Genomic DNA, 17,257 nt, shown 5'->3' on the forward strand with positions numbered 1-17,257 from the left:
CAGCACTCCCCCAAAGTGGGCGGGGAAGATCACCATCGATGAGTAGGGCACGCAGAGGTTCTAGGATAGTGCGCATCCGGCGCTCAGCCACGCCATTCTGTTGAGGTGTATACGCGTTGGTGAACTGAGCATGCGTGCCATAGCGATCAAATATGATCTGGCCGAGCTTTTCGTACTCCTTACCATTGTCGCTCCGAAGTCGTTGCACCTCAGGGTCATACTGATTGAATTGGGTTTCCAGGGTACCGACCTCAGTGTTGAAGCGGTTTTTAGCTGCCTTACGGAACTTCTCGTAGCAATCGTACAAGTCCGACTTGCGCGCAACGACATATAGGTGCATGAAGCGCGAGTAGTCATCAATGAACGTAATGAAGTAGTGAGCGCCACTTAGGCTTGGGTAAGGCAAGGGGCCATTGATGTCAGAATGAACTTTTCCAAGAGGGAATTTAGAGCGATCAACATTGCATTTGAATGGAGCACGGTGTGCTTTAGCAAAGATGCACGAGGGGCAGAAGTGTTTGGGGATCGCTGATGCTTGAGAGAACGCCAGTTCAGGGGCCGCTTGGGTCCTAGACATGGTCTGCATCACACGAAAGTTAGGATGACCGAGACGCTTGTGCCACAATAAGACAGCAGGGTCCATACCTGATTGAGCCACAAGGGCATTGGCGGGTTGATCGTCCGCAGGAGCTGGGGCCACGAGCGCGCTGGGTGTCTTGAGTGGGATTTTCGGCTTGAACTGGAACAGGTTCATGTCCGACGCGAGTTCGACGTGGACCTTGTAGTCCTTGCCCACGAAGAAGGTGCAGCGAGTGCTGCTGAAGACAAGGCGAATACCCATTTTCAGCTCCTGGGCAATGGCCAGGAGGTTGAACTTCATGTCCGGCACGTATAGCACATCACGGAATTCCATGAGGCGGGTAGTACCGGTAGTGTCAACCACCTCGAGGACCACATCACCAATGCCGCGGATGGCTAGTTGGTGCTTGCCACCGACCATGATGGCGCCGGCGTAGAGGAGGATCTCCTTGAACCAGGCCTCTTGGTAAGCAGCATGGCGAGTGCATCCTGAGTCAACTGTCCACGTAGGGTCATGGGGGTCAGAGCTCGTAGCCGACAGACCGATGTCCGGCATGATGACAGTCGCATAGGCGATGAGCCCCGCTTCGCGTCCTCTCGAGCTGAACTTGTGCTGGAGGTCCTGGAAGTTGACCGGGTTGCCAAAGCGATCATAGATGTCCGGACCCTTGAACCCATTCTCATTGCGAGAGGGTGGGCGCTGCCGGTCATCCGAGCGTTGGGTGCGCTGCTGCTTGGCCGGGAAGGGGTTGTGGGCATCCCTCGGCTTGCGGTCGATAATGCCAAAGTTCTCTGGCAGCACTGTGCCCTCCTTGACATTACCAGTGCGCAGGTGCTTCTGCAGCACACGGCAGTCGCGGATGGCGTGATTTGGCCGTTGGCAGTAGGTGCAACCTTGAGAACGACGAGGCGGGTCGTCTCGGCCATGAGGTGTGTTCGCAATGACCTGAAGTGCCGTCTCGCTGGCCGTGGCGGGGGTCTCGGGGCTGCCCTTCTCAATCACGTACTTGCGCTTGGCGTAGTCATCCAGCACTTTACGCTCAATGTTGGTCTTGAGGTCCGTGTACGGGATAAACTTCTTGCTGCCCTTCCAAATCGCAAGGTCAGGCCTCCAGGTACTAGGCATCGCATGATAGAGATAGAGTGACTTCTGTTCGTCAGTCATCACAATTCCAGTAACTTCAGCAGCCGCCTTCAGTGCGCGCTCGAAGGTCAGGAAGAACGCCATCAGATCCGTACCGTCCTCGTACTTGATGGTCATCAAGTAGTGGTTGATGTAGTACGGGTCGCCGTGGGCAGTCGAGCCCTCATAGCGGTCACGCAGCTTTTGGTAGATCGAGTAGGCAGAAGTACAACCCTCGACGAGGAGCACGTGGGCATCATCGATTGTTGAGATCAGGAACGATCGAGTTTTGAGCTCCATTCGGCGTCTTTCGTGCGGGCTCGGCTTGCGAGCCGCTCGCTTCTTGGCCGCTCGGAGCTTCGCTCGAGCCTTCTTGGCCTGTGCGCGGAGCAGTGCTCGGCGTCTTTCCTTGTCGCGCTTGGTCTCGGTGAAGGACTTGATCACCGGGGGCGGCGGGGTGGGCTTGGCGGAGCGGGACGACTGAGGGTCAGTCGCCATCGCCTCAGAGGAGTTGCCCGACGAAGAGTCCGACGACGCGCCGGACGAGGAGCCAGGCTTTGGTTGGGACGTGCTGTCGTCGCGCTTGGCGTCATCGGCGTCCAGACCGTCGTCTGAAGACAGGGTTCCGGTGTCGGAGAGCAGGTCATCCGACTTGGTGGGCGAAGGTGGGTGGGAAGGCTTGAGGTCTTGGTCGTCGTCGGAGTCGACGATGGACGAGTCCGAGTCACCGTCGTAGTCCTCCTGGTCGATGAAGCCTAGCAGGTCTTGACCGTCGAGAGCTGCGCGGATGCGAGCGTTCCACACTGGGAAGTTGGAGCCGTTGAGGCGTGGGAAGTCTTCCCCGCTTCTCCCTATCGTTGGGCTTATAACCTGTCGAGCCATCAGCTTGAGCACTTGCGCAGGTCGAAGACGGGAGAGAAGGAAGACGTAGACGTAGGGATGATTGGAAAGTGAGATGTATTCAGGTTAGCGAGAGAGCAAGAAGCAAGTCAGGCAGCAGGCCCTGCCAGATCTGGTACACTAGAATGGGTCTAGATGGGGGGGTAATTACTCAAAACTTTTTACGAAGTTTGTGTACAACTGATGTGCAGGTGATATTCTTGACAAGCAAGCGCTTCCGACGGAGGTCAGGCCGAGCCCTTCGACCGGACGACGCTCTCTAACGTATTGACGTGTCCTCGCAGTTTGTGCACTTTTGATTCGCGTCCGATAGTCCGAGGGAGGACACAGCAACAACCACCCACCCACTCAGTAAAATGACAAGCTCCGAAGAAGTCGACCGACCGGCGTGGACCACGGTCCGCTGCGTGAACCCGAGAGAGGCGCCGCTGCTTGGCCCCGGCCACACCTGCGCCGTGCGCAAGGATTCGCTTTACATCTTCGGAGGTGAGACTGTGCCCCTCCGTAGGGCGGACCACGACGAGTGCATCTCTGTAGGAGGGTGGGCTATCTTCTAACTGATCGCGTGCGTGATTCGTTTGCAGAGCGCAACCTTCCCGCGGCTCCGACACGCAGCAGCTCGGTGATCCGCCAGTACAACAACTTCTTCGAGTTCAACTTCGCTCGCAATGAGTGGTCGACTGTCCCGGGTAACGGCGTGTGTCCGAGTCCGCGCAAGAGCCACTCCGGCGTCGTCTACAAGGACTCGCTCTACGTCTTCGGTGGATACGATGGGGACAGGCGCTTGAACGACTTCTTCTCCTACAACTTCCGTAAGCTGCGCGCCCTGTGTATTGGCGATCGAGGCTTGTTGTTTGACGCGGATGGAATTGTGGGAATGCAGAGACGCAGAACTGGACCAACGTGTTTGTGAACGCCGGACAGCAGCCGACGCCCAGATACGGCCACGCCGCTGTGGTCTGTGGTAAGCGTTGAACCGCTGGCGCATTTGAAGATAAAGGTTATTGGTCTAACCTTTGGTGTTTAACTAGACAACGCCATGTACATTTTCGGTGGAAGTGACAGTCACTACGATCGCGAGTCCATGTCAAGTCGCAGCTCCAGTGAATATGGAAGACTGGACTCTGGTCGACATGTCAACGACATGCACTCGTTTAACTTGGGTACGTGGTCGTGAGTATTTATCTGACTGCGTGAAGTTACTGACCCCAGTATCGTCGCTGCGACAGAAACCAACTCGTGGTCGTTGGTTCGTACCAGCGGAGAAGTGCCGTACCCTCGGTAAGTTAGGGAAAATCTTCATGCGCAGGCTTGCTGGAATATCTGTATTAATTTGCTTGTCTTTCATCAGAGAGGGGGCTTCGATGATTGCCCACAACCAAAACTGCTTGTTGTTTGGAGGATACGACCACGACCTGGGTTACCTCAACGACGTCCACGTCTTCAACTTTGGTACGCGAATCACCATAGTTTCCTTTTCCCTTTTCTATTCTGTCTTCTGCATAGAGGACTGAATCTGACTGCTCGTGGTCTTTTTGCGGTGTAATGTCAACAGAGAGCCGAGTTTGGTCGAGTTTGGAGACGAAGGGCACGCCCCCAGCAGGCTGCCAGAACCCGCTCGTAACTCTGCACAACAACTCTCTGTTTGTGTTTGGTGGGAAGACTGACCCGAACTTGTATGAGCTCGATCTTGGTACGACTATGGCTCGCTACCGTGTTGTTTACAAAGGGATTGCTAACTTAACACTATTTTGTGCTGACAGAATCCAACACTTGGACGGCCGTTGCTTACGAAGGCCCCGGTCCGAAGAGCAATGCGCCTGCAGGGTGCGTGTATGACGGCAACTTGTTAGTCTTGAGTAACCACAGCGATGCGGTAAGCTTCAAGCAGATGAAGCTGCCAGAGAAGAAGACCGAATCGAAGACCCCAGAGGACCTCGAGCCCGATGAAGAAGGCACAGCCGTGGCTCACCTTCGCTCGCTCGTCAACAACCAACTCATGAGCGATGTCACTTTCATAGGTAAGATGCACATCTCCCTTTGAGTATTTTACGAAAGTCTGACGCGTTTGTTGTTGTTGTATTGCAGTCGAAGGAACGCCGATTTTCGGTCACAAGAGTCTTTGCGTGCGCTGCAACTACTTCAAAGCCATGTTCACCGGAGAGGTGAGTACTAACCACCCACACATTTGCTGCTTGTTACTTGAAGAAATGTGGAGCTAATCAAATAACTATGCTTTGTGGTGGACGTCTAGATGCTGGAGAGTACAGCAGCTGAAGTTAAGATCTCTGACGTCAGTTGGACGACATTTCTCTCTCTGCTGGAGTACGTCTACACCGATCGACTGGCTGTTGCTGATAAAGACGTCAAGGATTTGTTTGTGGCTGCAGACCGGGTACGTCTGGTTATCGCCCTGATTCAAGCTCAAACAAGTCACTTATATTAATGTTGCTTTCTTGCTAAATAGTACGGCATCGAAAGCCTTAAGCGACGCTGTGCCCAGAAACTACTGAAGTCAGTGTGCGTGGACAACGTGTCAAGCATCCTCCAGGCAGCCGACCAACATAGTTCTCCGTCGCTGCGAGACGAGTGCTTCGCCTTCACGCTTCGCAACTTCGACACGGTCTCGAAAACCCCGTCATTCCTTGAAATGGCCCGCACCAACATCGAATTGGCTCTACAGATTCTGCAGCAGCGCTAGAGCTACTGTAAGTACATATGATTTGAGTATATGGGGGCAACTACAGAAACCACATTTGTGATTTTTTGTTGTTTTCCAAGAACAGTGACTTTGTCATTTTGCGACTTTTCGGTCGGTTTTGCAGAATACAGTAGCATTATCCCCTGGCCATCACAGCTCGCCCCGCTACCATCCTGTCTACCGCTGTCTGTCTTCAATGCCGCCGAAGCGCCCTCCCAAGTCACCGATCAACCTTGAGCCTCCAAAGCAGAAATCAAAGAAAACGGTTCGTCCGTACGAACCTCAGCATGCCATGCGTTACGGTCTGGTGCCGACCTCTTGGGGCGCTAATGGAGTCATCACGTCAGTAAAATGCCGATTCTGCGACGTCTTCAAGCGCGAAGAACGGAAACCAACTTCCACCAATGCCAAACCCCGAAAGAAGACGGAAAATGTGAAGTATTTCAAGACATTTCGACCCACATGCTACAAACAGCATCTCGAGCTCGAGCATCCTGCCAAATGGGCTGCCTTCGACCTTCTCAGAACCACCGAGGAAAAAGAAGCCTTTTTCGGATCTTCGCTGGTTGTGCCTGTTTCCCAGTCGCTTCACGCCCACTTCGACATTTCGCAAGATGCTTTGGTTGTCCACGTGAAGTCATCGATTGTGGATACCATTATCGGCGATCTACTTTTTTCACCCTGATAGTATTGGAGAGGTCACCCATTCTCGAGCATTGAGTCTATTTCATCGAACATTGGGTAGTGATGGAGGAGTGGTTGAATACACAGCCACGATCACAAATCAGAAACGCTTTTACCTTTTGGCGGGCCTTGTCGAGAGAGGAACTTCATTTCGAATGGCTGCGGATATTGCCCAATTCGTGCGAGATGAAACGGGTCTCTCGGTGTATACAGGCAGTACTGACACAATGGTGTCAAACAGTGTCCGAGTGTTGTGTGCAGCTTCCCTCCAGTTCATTAGCTTGGCGCTCGATGCTGTTACGGGGTTTTCAATTGCATTGGACACATCGACTTTACATGGAAAGTCGTATCTGGACATCCGTGCTCGATTTACTATTAAAGGAGTGCTCTATAATTTTCATTTGATGGCAGTTCCATTGTACGAAGAGCACACGGGCGAACGAATGTTCGAGACTATGTCCACCTTTCTCGACGCGTTGGCTCCCATGGAGGCAGCTACTAGTAGGGGTATCAACCGATGGAGAAAGCTCGATGCCAGGTCGAATTCGTGGTGTAGCTACTCGACTCGAAGCAACAGATGTGATATTGGTGATCGTCTTGACGGCGTCGTCGGCGCTGCAGAGACACAAGAACTGCGAGATGAGTTTGATAGCGTATCGAAAATTCGCCAGCATGTGCTGGAGGTCGTGCGGCCATTTTTTGGTACCAGACGTATTGTGAACATGGACAATTACTACACTTCTGTTCAACTGTTGCAAGAACTTCAGCTTAAAGGCTTGTACGGTCGTGCTACCATCAAAACGAACAGCAAGCACTTCCCGCGCCACACTATTCTTGATGAAACCAAGTGTTCTCGAGGGGATCATCGGCAGGCAATCGCTGGTGACTACAGCATGATCGCAGCATCTTGGTGCGATGGAGATGTCGTGAACATGCTGTCAAATGCTGATGCTTCAACGGTTACACCTGTCTCGAGAATGGTAGGAAATACTTCAAGCGAATTTCCTGCCCCCATGTGCATTGGCGAATATAACAAGAATATGCAAGGTGTCGACCGGTTAGACCAGACACGCGCCAGGTTTTCTATCGCAGATGGCCACTCGTTCAAACGGTGGCATAAAAAGCTAGCTCTGGCGCTGATCGATGTAGCGAGATCGAATGCGTATCTAACGTGTCGTCTAGCAAAACAAGATGCAACACAGCGCGACCCCCATCGGCAATTTATGGTTGAGCTGGCGAGTGAGTTGATGAATGGCAAGTGGGCCGAAGCTCCAAGTGAGGGTCATATGATTTATGGAGCACGAACTGCGCGCAACAATATAGTGGAGGACGTCGGAGCTGTCAGCGTCTCTCCTGCACATCGACCAAGCCCCACTGCCGGTAAAGCTATGCCGATGTGTACGGCCATTGCATCGAAGCAAATACACGACAAGAAGAGCAGGAAACGACGACGTTGCATCGTGTGCCGCTGGGAAGAGAGGTACCCGACGGAGGTGACGACGTACTGCCTCACGCATGGTGTGTGCTTGTGTAGAGAAGTGCATGAGCAACCTCCAACATCCTGGATATGCCCGCAGCAATCATGGACGTGCTGGGATAAATTTCACAAATTTAATTTCCCCGGCCAATTGTTCACGACAAAAGGTAATATTCGCCGGGGTTCCGAACTTGCTCGACTAATGAAGGCAGCTACTGGTGTGTCTCCAACGGATGGCATTTCAGCTGAACGATCGCAACCCACCGCAAAGCCTGACGTGGTGCGTCAAATACTGTTGTAGTCAAGTTCACGAGCGGACTTCAGCCAGCCCAAGCGCTGCAAGTGAGGTGGCGAGATGGCGAGGATGTGGGAGCTACAGCGCCATGAGTGGTATCGCAGTGTGGACAGATCGGCCATAGAAGACAAGCGCAACGACTTCAAAGCTGGTGTGAACGGGTAATTGCGATGTGATCGCTGGAGTGAAGCGACAATATGGTGTCACATCCGAAGCACAGCGACGGACTAGTCAACGGGAGCGGCTGAGTCAGTCAGCTGAGCCTAGTGCTCGTGATGCGACCTACATCGACGCGCAGTGATCAGCCACTATGTTGTAGCTTTAGGCGTTTTGTCTAGGATAAGGCAAATAGAAATGGAAGCAGCTTGACAAACTCCACCATATTTATTTGTAAATATATAGTGAGGTAAGACTTGACTTCCAGCTACATTCTACCTGTTGTTCACGGACTAGTTTCCAGCGAGAGCAAAATGGCTGTGAGCAATTCGCTCTATGACGGGGGCAAAACCGAGAGGTTGATGCAATGATGCGTGCATTTGGCATTGCACTTAGTTCTCGAGCGACAACGAGCTTGGCAGCTTCTTCAAAAAGGAAGTAATTTGCGAAAATCACCGTGGCTTCAGACGCTGGAGCCTGGACCGACAGCACTACGTCGCGCACATCCGCCGGTATCATGGTCACCTTGCGCAGTAAAGGGTAGGCCGTAATGTGGTTCTGAATATGCTGCTTTGCGAGCGAACATAGCTCCTCACGTAACTCGACTCCAATACACTTCCGAGTAGTCGTAGTAAGCGCAACTTGAGCCAGCATGTAATGGGCCTACCTTGGCTCACTACAACAGCTTACACGTGTGCGCACGTGTATGAGGAAGCGTAGCTTAGTTTAAACTAGAGTTAATTATACTCGGGCCTCCGAGTATAGATTAATCTAAATAAACGATCCAAATAATGTTTTTGGGTTAAAATGAGAACTGCTATTTTTGTTTTATGTTTCTGACTTCCTCTAAATGTAATATTCTAAGATAGGAATTCTGCCAACGGCTGGTTGGCAGAATTCCAATGCTATGCATGTCGCTCATTGGCTAAAAGATGCTGCTTTCAGCCAATAGGAATCCTGAGTCTCTATGCACCACTCGTCACAGTGGTCGCAATGTATGTAGCTCTTGGTGTGTAACCCCGTTACACAGCACGTTCCCGATTCCCGCACCCACATCCAGAAATACGTCGCACTCATTTAGTGGTCCCATCGCAGCAAGCATAGCCGCCACCCCTGACGGTAGTACTAGTAGTTCTCCTGCGTTGTCTTGCGTCCGTCCGGCTTGCTGACGAATATCACTAGCCCTCACATCACCAAAGACCGATGAAACCGCACGTATTGCTTCTTGCTGCGATAGCAGCCGGAACCTTAGCGTTGTTGGCGGTGTCGACGACATCACCGGCGACGCAGCTGTAGGTGCCACACAATGGGGGGCTAGTGACGATTCATCGGGCAGTACTTGCAGCTAGTTTGCGCGCGGCATCTGCGACGACTCAGCGAGAGGCACCTGGTGTGTGCCATCGGGCGTCACCTGCAGGAGTTCAGCGGGGGCCGCCAGAGAGTACGAGACTGCAGACGTCGGCAGCGCATCCGCGGGCACAAACAGCGAGTCGGCGGGCCGGAACAGCGGCGAGTTGGCGAGTCCCTCAAGGGTCGAGGCTGACGGCTGGAGTAGCGGTGAGTCAGTGGGGGTAGAGCTGGCTCTAGCACCGCCAATAGGTTGATGAGTTGCTGTTCGGACGATTCTTCGACAGGAAATAGTGCCGACAACTGTCGTGGGACTGGTGGTTGTCTAATAGCTGCCGTAGTAGCCGAAATTGTGTGTCAGGACTTGGGGGCCAACGGTGCCCAACTGGGGCGTTGTAGAAGTCGTGATTAGGTTAGAGCGGCGAAAACCTTTTCTTGGAGCACTGGCCCCAGGACGAGGCGGGCGTCGTGCTTGTGGCAAAACAGGTTGAACGTGGGTCAAACCACCGAAGAAGCATCGGGGGAAGTTGCGTATCGATTTACCGTAGGTTCGTTTCAAGCTGGCAAGTCTTAAACGCAGTTCCCTTGAAGTTCTCTTCGTCTTTTCCATTTGTCGTGCAACATAGTCCCATGTTATTCGTAATCCTTCGATCTCAAATTGAAGCGCAATTTGGACGAGTTGTTTGTCCTCCTAGTCCTGGAAGGCGGTTTGCACCATGAAGGAAGAAGTGCGTGTGTCTTGCAATTACTATAGCGCGTCGGCTATATATGCGTCAATATTCGAGTTTGTATGGTGTTAAATCAGTGGCGCGTATTGGCCCAGCGAGATAGATCCAGACTAGCAAGATAAAAAGAAAGATAGGTATCCGGCTCCAAAGACCTGACAGTACGTAGCGGCGTGGCAGGTAATTTATTCTTCACATACCCATCGCTGCATTTTGATTGGTAAAAAATATTCAAGTGCAAAACACGGTAGCTCCAATCGCCTATAAAGCTAAAAGGGCGCTGTGTGCGCCCTTTTAGATGATGCGAAGGCACCTTGTTTTAATAACATTGTAAAAGGGCGAGAAATGTATCCTTTTGCCGCGAAAGGGTTAACTCTGATAGTGCCCATGTTCAGCTTCTATATGGGCAAAATCGGCCCTCCCATATTTATGGAGGCCTGATGGTGGTTCATCAACCTGCTGCTGCACTATGTGAGTTTACTGATGACTGCTCAAACTACATCGCTCAATATCCCTTCACATAAGCGCGATAGATCCTCCAAAGCCTATTAACAGCAGCACCGCCGACAATTCGAATCGCAAACTTCACTTGATAAAGAGTTTCCGAGACCGTCTCCTCCCCATCGTTATTGCGCCCCGAGTACTTGTGGCCCAGCATCGGTTGGAACAAGTCCGAGCGCACGAAAGAGTCCGTAAATAGCCCCATCATTGCTTTCATTGCCATGTGACGTCCCACACACACTCGAGACCCAGCACCGAACGTCAAGTCGACGCCCGCAGCAAAAGCGTCGCCTGCCATTTCATCAAGCGGGATCAAAATGTGCGTGTTCGGAGCGATGCCCAGCGCTGCGTCCCCATCAGGGAAATACCGCTCGAGCACAGGGAACGGGTGCGCACTGCAAACGCATTGTCGGATAATCTCGGGCGTGATCTGCTGCTCGGGCGGTGCCAACTTGACCCATTCGCCAACTACCACAGCGACGTCCGTCAAGTTAATCGCCGGCGAGACCACAAATGGCTGCAAAATGAGCGAGTAGAACTCCGGCTCCGCCCACTTCTCCCTAAACACCTCGTACAGTCTCGGAGTACGTCGAACCTCCTCCACACACCACTCCACCGTGCGTTGCTTCACCTCACAGTCCCCGACGCCTTTGATCGCGAGCTGCTTGCGCCACTCCCACGTCGCTTGGCACACGACCGCGAGATGTTCGCGGTCGAACTCTCGCTCAAAGACCCACTCGTAGAAACAAGCGACCGACAGCTCGTTCAACTTGATCGCATCGATCACCGTGTTAGACTCGAGCAATTCTCGACCGCGGGTCTCAAAAATAGTGGTGAGCTCGGATACCGGCTGTAAAACTTGTGTAAATTTCGTGAACTGGGACTTCATCCGTCGCCACTGCTCTCCATTGACCGACTCGAGCGAGACGACGGGCTTCCAGGCCGGTAGCGACAGCAGGGACTCGATTAAGTCGCCCTTGTCTCCACTCGCTTTTAGCACTCGAATTGCGAGGTCTGGATCGCTCACCCACTTGACGTTGACACCTTGGAAGAAGCCTATCAGGTTGAGCAGCAACATGCGCAGCGCTGAAGAGCGAATGCCAATGGTCACGGACGCGATAACGTAGGCAGAAGCCAACGCGAGCGCCAAGATCACGCACTGCTGCAGCATCTTGATCTCCTTACCAGTGACTCACGATACCCAAAATCAAAAGTTACCTTCTCTGCTCGAACCCAACAACGATGCGATAGTTTCCTTTTCTCTGTTCGAATCTGCGACGTGACGAACACAATTTCCAAAACACCTCACAGCTTCCAGTGTTTTATTCTAAACATGAAAGTCGTAATAAAACACAAAATAATAAAAATTACCCATTTTAGGTGTTAAACGCCCCGCGACCACCAGTATCAACTCACTGTCACCATGGCGGACGTGCAGCCTCCCGCGTCGGCGCCAGACGCCACGCCCAGCGATGCAACTGCTTCGACCTCCATTGCTAATGCGTCTGCTACGTCTCCTGCAATTGCGACGTCTTCAAGCGCTCTGGGGGCCTCGCAAACGTCCGATATCGAGTCCATCCAGGTGCCCAAATCCGCCCCAAGGGGCGACGTGAACGACCCCGCCACGTACAAGCGCAGCCAGGACCCGGACTGGAAGAACACGGGGCTGGACGACATCTACGCCACGTGGGACAAGCTGGTGCCCGTGGAGGAGCTGCCCAAATTCGAGGAAATGGGTCTCTTCCTGGTGGAGCACGACCCCCAAACCGCGCGCGAGCTGGAGAAGGCGTTCGTGCTGCTGCGCCGCAAGTTCAAGTGCCTGCCCAAGAAGTCCCAGATGAAGTTCGTTCTGGGTCTTTTGGTGCAGAAGGGCGAGGCCCCCAAGGGCCTGGCGCTCGAGAAGCTGCTGGTCAAGAAGGCCCAGAAGAGTCAGTCGGGCGTGCTGGTCGTCACGGTGCTCACCAGTCCGTACCCGGAGGTGGGCGGCAAGAAGCAGCGCTTCAGCTGCCAGTGGAACTGCTACTACTGCCCCAACGAGCCGGACCAGCCCAGGAGCTACCTGCACGACGAGCCCAGTGTGCTGCGCGCCAACCGGAACGACTTTGATCCGGTGCTGCAGTTCTGCGATCGCTGCGTGACGCTGGCGATGAACGGCCACCCAGTGGACAAGATTGAGCTGCTGGTGCTGGGAGGAACGTGGGCGTCCTACCCCGTGGAGTACCAGGAGAACTTCATCCGCGACCTGTTCTACGCGGCGAACACGTTCTTCGACAGAGAGAAGCGCGAGCGACGCAGTCTGGACGAGGAGAAGCTGGAGAACGAGACTGCAGCAGTGAAGATCATTGGAATCACGTTGGAGACCCGACCGGATTGCATCACGCCGGAGGAGCTGCGTCGCTTCCGCCGCTACGGATGCACGCGAGTTCAGCTGGGCATTCAGCACACGGACGACGCCATCTTGAAGAAGATCAACCGCGGCTGCACCTCTGCGGACGCGGTGCGCGCGTTGAAGCTCCTGCGTGACTGCTGCTACAAGACCGACATCCACCTCATGCCCAATCTTCCTGGCAGCGACCCGGAGAAGGACCGCGCCATGTTTGACTACGTGCTGCACTCGCCGGACCTGCAGGCCGACCAGTGGAAGATCTACCCGTGCGAGATCACGCCCTGGACTGTGATCAAGAAGTGGTACGACGAAGGGAGCTACGTGCCGTACTCGGACGACAAGCTCATCGACCTGCTGATGGACGTGAAGGCTCAAGTGCACCCTTGGATCCGACTCAACCGTGTGATCCGCGATATCCCCAGCCAGTACATTCTGGGAGGCATGGACGAACCCAACTTGCGTCAAGTGATCTGCAACAAGATGATCGCGCGTGGCACGCCGTGCAAGTGCATCCGGTGCCGTGAGGTGAAGACGGACGATGCAGCTATCGCATCGGCTGAGTGCGTGATTCGCGAGTACGAGGCCAACGAAGGAGCCGAGTACTTCATTAGCTTTGAGACCCCGGACCGCTCCAAGATCTGCGGGTTTACTCGGCTTCGTCTCTCTCAGTCCGCTGGTGGCGGTGTGTTCCCCGAGCTGGAGGGTGCCGCGTTGATCCGCGAGCTGCACGTGTACGGTCAGTTGGTCGCTGCGATTGCCAAGTCGAAGAAGGCTGCAGTAGATGCCGCTGCTAGTGACGCAGAGGGCTCGCACGCTCAGCACACGGGCTTCGGTACGCAGTTGATGATGAAGGCGGAGGAGATTGCTCGCGCGCACGGGTACAAGAAGATGGCTGTGATCGCTGGCGTGGGTGTTCGCAACTTCTACCGGCGGTTGGGCTTTGAAGTGGAAGGTGAGGGCGAGCTGATGATCAAGCACTTGAAGGAACTGCCTGCGCCCAGCGTCTGGTCCAAGGTGAACGCGTTCGTCTCGGACAACATCGGTAAGGAGCTGACGCCCGGTCAGCTAGGTACGATTGCAATCGCTGGTACTGTTGTCCTTAGTGCATTGACTGCAGTCGTGATCCGAAGAAGGTAATCGTGATCTACTACTTCACAAGATATTGATAGCAGCGAATAAATTATCTGTTTGCAAGTATTACTTGCTGTAAAATTCTTCAGGGTTGACCATTGTTGGGGAAAATGGAGAATACACAGGTCAAGAAGCTGAAGCTGGGTTGCGGGGTATATGAAGAAGCATCCCGATTCTACGTGGAGATCGAGTGCACTGCTGATGTGGACGCGCTGAAGACAGCAATATTCGACCTGCAACGATACCGCGAGCGGTTCACATTCCCCCCAAGCGACATACTTAAGTACAACTTCGCTTGGCGCGTAAGAAACCCGAAGGATGGCTGAAGAGTGAGCTCGCGTTGGAACTTCTGAAAAGCGGGCTTATTGTCAAGGGTTACGTGGTTATGGATCCGTTCGCGAAGTTGTCTGATTACTTTGAGCTCGATGTCGACCTCGGCGAGCGAGTCGCTCACGTGCTAGTGGAGCTGCCGAAGCCACCTCCTGGAACTCCCATACAATCTCTGGCCGCCTTCCTTACACATTATTGCCACCCCCGATTGAATTCTCAGCTCGTCCTCCGAAACCTTTGCTAGGGCCTGGGTGCAGACTGGGACTTCCAAGAACCTATGAACTGTGAATTTATGGAAGAAGCCGTCAAGACGCATTTTTCCTATTGGAAATCCCAAAAGCACGACAAGACGGGTCACCCTTTGTTCCTCTGTGTAGATGGCCCAGGAACGGGCAAGTCGCGACTTCTGAATGAATTTCCGGGATTTTTGAGAAAGAAATTTCACAATGACGAGAACAAGGAGATGGTGGAGATGCTGGAAAACGCCTTCGTATTCAACGTGATGTTCGAGAATGGATCCGAGTCAGCAGGCGATAACTTTGCCTATCCTTCCCAGGCGATCGGAACACGAATGTTGTATCAGCTGCAGAATACTTACGTACGCTCGATTGGGATTCCTTTGTAGGCAACTTGGGTAACCACGTGACCCCGGATGCTGTTTTGTCGCTATCCCAGCTGGAAGGGAAGTCTCCGCGTGAAATGTGCGTGATACTCTGCGTTGATGGTCTTCACAGACTGGACCATCAAGAAAGAAGCCATTCCTCGGATTTCTACGGCGCTTTGGTTTCGCTAATCAACATTGTCAACGCTGCGGACAGCTGGGTCATTGCAATAGCTTTTACAACGATCTACGAGCCAGTGATGAACTATCTAGCTCTCTCACCCCAGTGGATAATTCGGGTATGGCCACCAAGGCTCTCTCGTCCAACGAAAGACATAGCGGATGTTTTTGGCAGCTATGGGCGTAATGACTTGGTGCAGCTTCTAGCTGACGATATGGGTGGATTCGGCCGAGCGCTGGAGAAGCTGTATATGGTGTTGGCTGATGTCACCAGCGGGGACGCGATTGATTTCGACTCCGTGCTGGAAAACGTGGTGGATGCACTCAAAAACACGTATGCTGGTGTTCTCGTGCAGCTGGCCAGTATGCGTGATGCATTTTTGACTGCTGTCGCTTACCGTGTGACCCATAGACGTTCAACTTTCAGAGGAGCAAGTCTGGATGCAGTGGTGTCTGCTGGTTTGGTCAGATATCGGGAGGACGAGCGCATTTTGGAGTGCCCCTATGTCCTGTACGTGATGGTTGCTTCGTACAAAGTTCCCTGGGACGAGATGGAATCATTTCCAGTGTTTTTACGGGAGCCTCGAAAGCCGTGGCGACGTTTGCAGAGTCTTAATTGTTTCCTTCGCATGGTAAAATCGATGGCGTTTGCCCCAGATTCGCCAATGAGATGGAAAGATACCCACCGCGGAGCTCGATTTGGCCCTGGATGTGAGAGGCTTGTGAACGAGGTGCTACGCTCGTTTGTGTTAGCTCCAGATCAAATGGATACACAGAGTAATCCTACCAAGTCCCCCTGCGGTTTTGACTCTGACAACCCAGTTCTCCTGTACCAGCGCGGGGCAGGATCATCATCGGGAGACTCATTTCTTTGCTTGGAAAATAATACTGCGAAAAAGTACTTTCATGAAGTTCACCGGTATATAACCCAGAACCTATCCCGCGAACAATTCGAGGTTGAGAAGACGAAAGGTGTTGGGCCTAACGACCTTCTTGTGCTCCATTACGCCGGAAATGTGTCGCCGGATATCGCTGGGTCAGTTCTGCGCAATTGTGCAATCGTTGACCAGAGTTGCTGGGAAAGCTACTACGGCCCTCTTGCGGCAAGAGTGTCGTTTTCGATGAAAACTCCGCCGCCATGTTTGAATTCTAGCTCTGAGGTGCATCTTCGATTGGATGAAGGAGTGGGAGTGAAACGTAGTGCAGCTATAGCGGAAGCGCTGAAAGACGGCGAATTTACCAGCTACCAAGATGCAGCAACTCGGACGGACGTGCCGTTGCATGTGCTGAAAAGGTTCCGATTGAACCTGGACTCGGGCAGCTGACTACGAAAAGTGAATGCAGTGTGATTTTCAATTACCTTATCTGACCTTGCCGATCGAAAAGTTTCCTTCAGTACGCATTCACGCGTAGTTAATAGCTCTTTGTGTAGCTCAACGCCTCATGCGATACTAATAACATAGCATGGCAACGCGATTAGCTGATGAGTTACTATCAGCAGTAGTTCATGTTTGCATGTTGTGCTTTGGAAGAACACCGTCAAACAAACGGAACTGAAGTTATTTCATGTTAATGTTTTCGGCAGCCTTCCTAACCACTCGGGAAAAAACCTTCGTACTAGCTATCCGAAAAAATATCAGCTCAATGTGATAGCACGTGGAGTGGCGTTCCTGCCAAAAACGCATTGGCATTTCGAGAAATCGCCCAGCTTAAAAGCCACCATGACCTTTTTCTTCGCACGTCATTCGTAACAACTCCGTCCTTGTTGCCTCGGAACTCAAGAACGGCATAGTCGTCGACTTGAAGTGCAGCGTACTGTCCCTCTGGAGCGAATCCTGAATCTTCAGCGCGAGCACCACTTACAATCTCCAGCCCCCATCGAAAACGGGGAGCGCAGGCAGTAGGATTAAGATCAATTTTTTCTGGAATAGGTTCCGGCGCATACAGGAAAAATCCCATGTGGCGATTCTCGTTTGTTGTTGGTGTAGGGAAAATGCGCGACAACTCTGGGCAAATCGAACAGGTCCACAACGTATTCACAGCCAGTCCCTCCATAATTGCTGTAATGTATCTTTTCGTCCGGAAAACCAATACTACCGAGAGCTGACTCTTGAAGTGCAGACGCGCTCATCCCTTCAATT

General features: G+C 52.9%; 7 protein-coding genes across 7 annotated transcripts; 3 read left to right on the top strand and 4 right to left on the bottom strand.

The window, feature by feature from the left end:
* Positions 1-1,321: 1,321 nt before the first annotated feature.
* Positions 1,322-2,584, bottom strand: PHYSODRAFT_477730 (hypothetical protein; the record flags this gene model as incomplete). Its single annotated transcript, XM_009519575.1, has 1 exon — positions 1,322-2,584. A coding segment is annotated over one exon (1,263 nt), but the record flags the coding sequence as incomplete, so codon positions are not given.
* Positions 2,585-3,641: 1,057 nt separating this feature from the next.
* Positions 3,642-5,303, top strand: PHYSODRAFT_477010 (hypothetical protein; the record flags this gene model as incomplete). The annotated part of the gene is made up of 8 exons (XM_009519576.1): positions 3,642-3,765; positions 3,832-3,883; positions 3,954-4,054; positions 4,158-4,295; positions 4,366-4,623; positions 4,691-4,767; positions 4,857-4,997; positions 5,070-5,303. 8 exons carry the CDS (start codon positions 3,642-3,644, stop codon positions 5,301-5,303), a joined length of 1,125 nt encoding a protein of 374 aa, XP_009517871.1.
* A 2,840-nt stretch (positions 5,304-8,143) lies between these two features.
* PHYSODRAFT_472446 (hypothetical protein) lies at positions 8,144-9,005 on the bottom strand (the record flags this gene model as incomplete). The annotated part of the gene is made up of 2 exons (XM_009519577.1): positions 8,144-8,578; positions 8,949-9,005. 2 exons carry the CDS (start codon positions 9,003-9,005, stop codon positions 8,144-8,146), a joined length of 492 nt encoding a protein of 163 aa, XP_009517872.1.
* A 765-nt stretch (positions 9,006-9,770) lies between these two features.
* Positions 9,771-9,953, bottom strand: PHYSODRAFT_374189 (hypothetical protein; the record flags this gene model as incomplete). Its single annotated transcript, XM_009519578.1, has 1 exon — positions 9,771-9,953. A coding segment is annotated over one exon (183 nt), but the record flags the coding sequence as incomplete, so codon positions are not given.
* A 539-nt stretch (positions 9,954-10,492) lies between these two features.
* PHYSODRAFT_264010 (hypothetical protein) lies at positions 10,493-11,659 on the bottom strand (the record flags this gene model as incomplete). The annotated part of the gene is made up of 1 exon (XM_009519579.1): positions 10,493-11,659. The coding sequence occupies one exon, from the start codon at positions 11,657-11,659 to the stop codon at positions 10,493-10,495; it is 1,167 nt and encodes a 388-aa protein (XP_009517874.1).
* A 252-nt stretch (positions 11,660-11,911) lies between these two features.
* PHYSODRAFT_264096 (hypothetical protein) lies at positions 11,912-13,985 on the top strand (the record flags this gene model as incomplete). Its single annotated transcript, XM_009519580.1, has 2 exons — positions 11,912-13,943; positions 13,978-13,985. The coding sequence occupies 2 exons, from the start codon at positions 11,912-11,914 to the stop codon at positions 13,983-13,985; spliced, it is 2,040 nt and encodes a 679-aa protein (XP_009517875.1).
* A 130-nt stretch (positions 13,986-14,115) lies between these two features.
* Positions 14,116-16,441, top strand: PHYSODRAFT_295350 (hypothetical protein; the record flags this gene model as incomplete). Its single annotated transcript, XM_009519581.1, has 4 exons — positions 14,116-14,307; positions 14,580-14,933; positions 15,011-15,036; positions 15,070-16,441. 4 exons carry the CDS (start codon positions 14,116-14,118, stop codon positions 16,439-16,441), a joined length of 1,944 nt encoding a protein of 647 aa, XP_009517876.1.
* Positions 16,442-17,257: the final 816 nt, after the last annotated feature.

Source organism: Phytophthora sojae (genome assembly GCF_000149755.1).
Source record: "Phytophthora sojae unplaced genomic scaffold PHYSOscaffold_1, whole genome shotgun sequence".
Classification (NCBI taxonomy): Eukaryota; Oomycota; class Peronosporomycetes; order Peronosporales; family Peronosporaceae; genus Phytophthora; species Phytophthora sojae.